General features: G+C 46.4%; 1 protein-coding gene across 1 annotated transcript in view; it reads left to right on the top strand.

Annotated features, from left to right (window-relative positions):
* Nucleotides 1–316: 316 nt before the first annotated feature.
* The window catches only part of nr3c2 (nuclear receptor subfamily 3, group C, member 2), a 67,517-nt gene continuing 60,345 nt past the window's right edge, over nucleotides 317–7,488 (top strand). The window contains exons 1-2 of the mRNA XM_084005729.1: nucleotides 317–566; nucleotides 2,010–3,827. Coding sequence (XP_083861855.1) covers nucleotides 2,029–3,827 — 1,799 coding nt within the window. The 5' untranslated portion in view covers nucleotides 317–566; nucleotides 2,010–2,028. The remainder of the gene's footprint in view (nucleotides 567–2,009; nucleotides 3,828–7,488) is intronic.

Here is a 7,488-nt window from a genome sequence, read left to right as displayed (position 1 = left end):
TGTCTACCTGCGCGGAGCCCCTCCCCTCCCCGCCCCCTCCTCCCTCCACCTCCTCCCCCCCTCCTTGGAGTTTGTGTTGCACTCGTTGCAGTAGGAGGGTCCATGTACACAGAATGACGTCGCTCTGACTTCAAGTCCGACCGACTCCTCCGTTTGTTTTTATTACTCTTTTTTTTTTAATTAAAAAAAAAAAATAGAATCTCGGGGCCAGAATCTCCAATGTGCACGTTTGCGGCCATAATGTGAGATCCTCCTCCTCCTCTGCCTCCTCCTCCTCCTCCGCCTCCTCCTCCTCCGCCGCCGTCGTCCGACCCGTCGCCGCCGTTCGTCCTGTCAGGAGCAGCGGCTCGCTGCTGAGGATTACTAGTGTTCATACGCAGTGGACTCGTCCGCTGCGTCTAGCTGTCAAACTCTGAACTATGTATTGGAAAGAGTAGACGGGAACACGTTTGCTGATATTTATTGAATTTGAGCTTCTGCGTGTCTTTTTTCTTCTTCTTTTCGTCCTCTGGATTATCGCTGCCCAGCAACACGGCCACCTGACAACTCTGAATGTCGTAATTAAGGTAAGGGGAAGGACGCGGCTCACTTGTTCCACCGTCGCTACGTTTTTATATCCATATATTTTTTTGGGGGGGGAGATGATAACGAAAGCAAACTGTTAGTCGGATAACACTTTGCATCCCCCCCTCCGGTCCCGTTCGCTGTGGTCGGGAGAGAAATGTAATAACTTTGCACCGGGACCGTTAGCTCCGCGTCTGGTCCGCAATAAAAAAAAAAAAAAAAAAAAAGTTTATGCACTTTGTGCACCAACATAAATAGAGGCGATCGTTTCGTTACTGTATTTTACATTTCTGTGAGCACCTGTCAAAGAGGCGCAGAGAAAGATCTAGCTGTCAAAATATGACTTCAAAATATTCATATTTCCCTTATTTCTGCACTTTTGTCCCTCCTGTCATCCCCAAAGCCGCCAATGGGGCGACTTTAGTTCGAACTTATCCGGGATACAATGTAGCAGAAACACGTCTTTTACTATTTATTCTGCGCAAACGCAAAATGGAGAGATCGTATGCAGAGAGTTTGCATGTCCTAAGGAGGCAGGGCAATCACGGCGTGAGCGGGAGGGAGGAATCGCTCTTTTCTTTTTTTTTATATGAATATATATTCATGGTTCTGCACACAGTGTGCACGGGATAATTCGCTGGCAACGTGAATAACTTGAACTGGGATGTCTGGGGGCTGCTGCACAGCTGTGAGAGCTGAACCATCCCAACCCTCCGAACAGTCACCTGAAGCGACGCCTCGTCGCCGCAACCTGTTCCGACAACTGTCCCGATTATTGCCCGCGTTGCTGTCGCTTATTGCCGTACGGCGGGGTCGCTCCAGCCGCCAAAGCAACATTTTAAGTTATGTCGCAGCTCTGTTGTGGCTGCAAGAAGCAATAACTATTGAGTGGCAGCTCTCCGGCCAATCCGCGAGCCGGGGCCTGATGGAGCTGGCGGCTCTCTGTGCTCAGCCGTCCAATAGACGCGCAGCAGAGGTGGGGATTTAAACCAAAAGAGGGGGGAAAAAAACAAAAAAGCCCAGACGACGTCACCTCCATACGTTAACCCTTGCAATGCAGTGTTCTTCAAGTTATCAGACATCCCCTGTTGTGCAGTGATGAGGAGCTTCATCTGTGACACACTTTTTTATTCAGATTGAACATTGTTTACAAAGTGTTTTATTCATTTAAATCAAAATAAGTTAAATATAGTATGTTATTTGTCACGAAGCCCTTGTTCCTTTCCTCTGCCTCATTGGGTTGTTTTCCTCTGAAGTAGAACCTACTAAAACAATCAACAAGATTATATTTACACTCTTAAATTAAGATTTATTCGCATATCTCCTGAATATATTATTTAGTCCCGTGTGAAACCCGTAATCTCTGCCTGAGGGGGAACTATTATGATTAAACCTGTGCCTCGTGTGCAGCCTTTCTAACTCCTTTTCTTTTCTCCGTTCACCAGGTGAATCAATGAGCCAGCAATGGAGACCAAAAGATACCAAAGTTTCTTCGATGGAAGTGACACAGAGAACAGATGGTCCCAGGTCCCCAGCACCATGGAGCACTGCTGCAGCACCGAGGATTCCAGTCTGACGAGCAGCGATATCCTGATGGACATCGTCAATGTGGGCTGCCCCGCCGGAAGCCCGGCCGCCGACTCCAAGGACAACAACACAAAGAAGCAGGAGCCGCCGATGCTCCGGCTCAGCCAGAACCAGCCATTTGTTCTCCCACACTTCAACAACTCTCTCCATGGTCACAAGCAGGAAATGGACTCCAAGGAGCTTTCCAAGACCGTGGCTGAGTCAATGGGCCTGTATATGAATGCTGCCAGGGAGGCAGACTTTGCCTTTAGCCAGCACGGGGGCAGTAGCAGCCCCGGGAAGATGTATCCAGTGTGTGGGCGGGCTCTAGAGGACACCCAGTGTGGTTCCACAAAGAGCCCCAAGTCAAAGCCGTTCGGTTTCCAGCAGCTCAGCGCCACTCCCAGAGAATGCGCCACCGGGACCCCAGTTAGCTCGGCCTCGATGCTGGCCTCATCTCTGTCCTGCAGCCCCCAGACCTCCAGCTCCATCTCTAGCCCCGGGGGCAGCAACAACATGGTGTCGTCGACCACCAGCCCCCCTGCGTGTTTCGGGCCGGTGTGCTCGTCCGTCGGTAGTCCCGTCAGCCAGACGTCTTGTGCCGCCAACATCAAGCGTAGGAACTCAGCCACATGTAGCCCCGTGGAGTCCAGCACAGTTGGCTCACCGCCTCTCACCAGCCCACTCAACGTCATGAGGTCCCCCATGTCCAGCCCCCAGAGCATGTGCAGTGTGAGATCGCCTCCGTCCTGCAGCACCACCTGTAACATCAGGTCGTCCGTCTCAAGCCCCACGGGAGGCGGCTGCACCAGCACTGCCAACAGCTGCAACACAGCAAGGCCCTCCATCTCGAGTCCGGCCGCAGGGGGCACCATGGCGGTCAGCAGCCCACAGAACCCCTCCTCTGGCGGGTTCCCCGTCTCCAGTCCTGCCGGCGGACTGGGTTTGGTGCAGAATGACACCAACAGCCCCGAAGCGGCAGGTCTGACCAGAGACACGGATTTCAAGAACTTTGAATTCCCCAAAGTAGAGATGGTGGACGGGGAGGTGTTCAACGTGGGCTTAGACCAGATGGGCATGGTGAAGTACATTAAGAACGAGCCCGGAACCGACTTCAGGAGCATGTGTTTAGGCAGCTCCAAGTGCAACGCGAGTAGCACACCTTTTATCACGCACATTAAGACTGAGCCAAACAAAAACGAGGGATGTATGAACCAACAGCCCTACGGCGAGCAGTCGCCATCTCTTAGTCTCTACCCGGCATCGGAGACCACCTACTTGTCCCTGAGGAATAACATTGATGAATACAGTCTTTCTGGTATCTTAGGACCTCCTGTCCCCTCTATGAATGGGAACTATGAGCCCGATGTGTTCTCCAACAATGTCCTGTCTAAAGGGGTTAAGCAGGAGACCACTGATGGCAGCTATTACCAAGAGAATAACAGCATGCCCACATCGGCCATTGTTGGAGTTAATTCCGGCGGACATTCATTCCATTACCAGATTGGAGCGCAAGGAACAATGTCTTTCACACGGCACGATGTGAGGGACCAGTCGAACCCTTTGTTGAATCTAATTTCGCCCGTAACGGCGTTAATGGAGTCATGGAAATCTCGGTCGGGCCTGTCACAGGGGTCGCTGTCAGGCAGAGGTGAGGGATACCTGAGTCAGAGCTGCATCACGGACAGCATGTCCAGGTAAGGAGATCTTTTATGTCGTCCTTTCAGCACGTCTCTGGCTTGAAATCTGATGTTTTTTTGTTCCGAGTTGTGATAAATATTGAGAAGTTCAGCTTCACAGAGGGAAACTGTTTTCATTTTTCATTTTTTTGTGTGCGTGTTGTTGTCAGTTTACCAGTTTGTTACACTCAGACTCATATTACACGAGGGACTGAGGGCGTCTGCTTTGAACAGTGTAAAAATAATAACAGCAGGGCTTGGGAAAGGCAGCGGGATGCTGGCTGGGGGAACAGGAATTAAAGGACGGGGTCCAGGTCATTGTTATAGTAGCATGTGATCACAACATCATCCCTGCTAGCGCTGTGTTCTACTGTAACAGGGAGGCAAAGTTTACCTCTTATCAGGGGCCCGCGTGTATGTCCAACAATATTTATTGGTATGTTATCAGGAGGTCCAGCTCAGGCCTTGTGTAATGCAAATATCTGTTTTTATGGGCCCTAAGCCATTGGCAGTGTCATAAATTATGAATGATTGATTACATGCTTTTGTTGCCAGACCAATGAAATAAACAGTTGCTTTTGTGAGGGCGGGGGGCTGAAACAAAACAAACAGGCCAAAGGGAAATAATCTATAATAGCCGCCAATCTGGCAAAGTGCAACTTTGACACAGTTGCTGTGCTTCCAGTGTGTATTCTGGTGTCCCAGTTGCATGTGAAGCCAAAGGAAGTGAATTATCATCGGCACGTTTGATAGCGGTGAATAACGAAGCCGTTATCTAGAACATGAAACGCATGGCAACGACGTTGAAAATTGGAGAAGTTGGTATAATTGTCTGACAGTAAGAGGCGCTGGCGTTTATTTGCCATGAATCAGAACAAAGCTTCGTGGTCAGGGAATCTGCGTGTGATGTGATTTTTGTGTATTTTACCAGCAACGACTGTTTGTCATAAACAACATTGCTATCATGTATTTATCCATGGGATGTTATAAATTCACATTTTTTTATGAGCTGGTGCAAAGAAGCACTAAACAAAGTCGTAAACGACTTCCTGCCTACTTGCACGGCTTTGATAAGAGTCAGAAGCTGGTTGTAAGGGAAGTACAGCGCTGGAGCTGCTGCTGCTGCTGCTGGGATGTTGATGTGTGTGCGTCGCTCCGCTACGTTCGACTGCGACTTGACCGTGACAATCCCAGGCCGACTTTGGCCAGTGATGTTGCACAGAATCTTTGGAAATGGAAAGATATTAGATCAAAAGCTTTCCTGATTGAATTTGTAGTAACCAACTTTGCGGATCTCACTGATTGCTCTGCTACATTCGGTTGTCTATATCTCATTGTTGTCAGCTGCTGTCGAGATTTCATTTTCAGTTTGGAGGAAGGGACCGAGGGGTTGGAGTTGGAGTCTATTCATGTAGACCTGCTCACTGATTTACTGTAGCTTGCAGTTGCATTGCCAAACATTGATCACGGTTGCAGTCAATTTGCATATTTAGAGCGTATGCATCTCTCGTTAGTGTGGTCAGATTTGGTCACATTGAATTATATATCTAACATGCAAAATTGATTAAGATTAACTGATGACCAGATTAATTCCTACAGTTTTCCTGATTCATAGTATTCATTTTGTATTTCCTGTGGCAAACGTACGGAAAGCATGTTGCATCTCACCCACGGATTTGACCTGATAATCTTGTCATCAGTGTTTATGTCGTCTCTGTTTGACATGTTTTATTGCGCTTTACATGTACAGTCCAGGCTCGTCTAGAGAGTAGATACTCCATCCGTGTGTGTGTGTGTGTAGTATGACAAGGCTCGCCGCTCTGAGGAGACTGATAGAGCCCCGTTACCTTGGAGGCGACCCATATGGCAGGAGCCAAAGCGATGTTGACGGGATCACTGCCACCTTGGTCCTAATGAGATCCAGCTTAGCCCTAATGTCAGACAGGATGACAGTAAGAGGTGGGCCACATGGCAGCCAGCCAGGCAGGCAAGGAAGCAGGCAGATACAAACTCATATATACATACATATGCACAATTAATGTACATATACACTCATATTTACTGTCCGTATCCTGTTACACCAGTAGTATTGTATTGATTGACAGCTATAGTTAGACATAAACATGGGCTTATTGTATCCTGCCTGAAATCTGAAAATGAACAGCAGGAAATCTGTGGTATACTGTCGAGCTTTGGACTGACTGACTATTACCCGGGCCCAATATTTCATAGGCAAAAGTGTTACGTAACCGTTAAAAAGCACAACTAAAATGCTTTGATCCGCTGAAGCCTTGGATGACAGAGTGTAAAATCCCTTGGCTCTTATTTTTTTTTTTTCCTCACTGTGGTTTTGTCTGTAAATGGTTTTAATTAAAAATGGCTGCTCATCTGAGCAGTCTGGATTACTTTGTACAAAAACATTTTAACTCAGATTCACAAGAGAGGAGGAAGGGGGTAAGAATGAGTTGCCCTTAACAGAAATTTAGTTTTCATGTAATATCAAAACTCGATACTTATACAAACTAGGTGTCCAGAATGGTGTACTTTATGTGATTAGGAGGTTTGGATGCTGAGATTTCCCTATTAAAAATGTTAAATTACTGTATTTCCTCTCTTAAAGAATATTCAAAAAGTTGTGCGCTATGGTTTGAAGACTATTATGAAAGAAGTCTGATTTTTATGAAATACAAAAATGTGGAAATTATCACAAAATGACCTACATTTGTGTGCTGGATTATGTTTGCCAGCCGTCTAAATCTCCAAATCTCTTTTCACCCTATTTAGGGCATTTTTGTGCTGGTTTTCACAGTAATGTTTCATCAAATAGAATTACTCTAAAACTTGCCACTTTCTGATGTAATCATTTCATAATCTAAAAAGTGGTAAAGATTCAAAATAGATGCCACCAATAACTTTTTATTTTCTTCCCTCCCCTTTCTATAGCCATGAGAAAAGTGATAATTTACTATAGGCTGACATTTCCCATGTTTAAAGCTTGAAGTCAGTTGCTATAAATCAGTGGTGTCTATCATGAGGAAGCACCAGATTCAAGCGGCTTTGCACTGGACTCTGGCCAACGCTCAATGTTCTGCAGAGGGATGAAAAGGCATACTCCTGAGAGCGCACTAATAAGGCTTTAATTGTATGTTCCTCCACTAAATTAATGGATGGAAATGATTTGATTAATTCAGACACTGCTGGATACTAATATCCAATTAAATCCCCACACCAGGCATGCACAGGGGCTCTCAGTGCATTATGGGTTCCTGACTATAAAGCGGGCAGCTGCTGTTTGGGTTGTGAAGAAGGATGTTACAGGTGATAGTGTCGGGGAATGGCTGCTGCGGGTCTCAGCTGCCTCCTGTCTTATAGTGCGTGCAAGTTCATTAATTATGCCTATACTGTCCAAACTTTGTGCTCTTCATTTAGTTATTACTGTATATCAAATAATTTCATTTAAAACCATGTAGGACACACTTCAAGTCACAGGTTCATGCTTTTCTCTATTAGTCACTCTTTTTCATTTTGCAACTCCCTTGATTCAATAAGATTTAATGAATGCCAAGTGGCTTTGGAAAAAGAAAAAATACCCAATACCCATCTTTAGCGTACTCTTTTGAATGTGTAGAAACTATTGATGATACCATCTCTAGTGTCTCTAGTAGAGCATAAGTCATTT

Source organism: Eutrigla gurnardus, assembly GCF_963514095.1.
Source record: "Eutrigla gurnardus genome assembly, chromosome: 3".
NCBI lineage: Eukaryota > Metazoa > Chordata > Actinopteri > Perciformes > Triglidae > Eutrigla > Eutrigla gurnardus.
The sequence above is the reverse complement of the archived record's forward strand: the minus strand, read 5'-3'. Positions and strand labels throughout refer to the sequence as shown.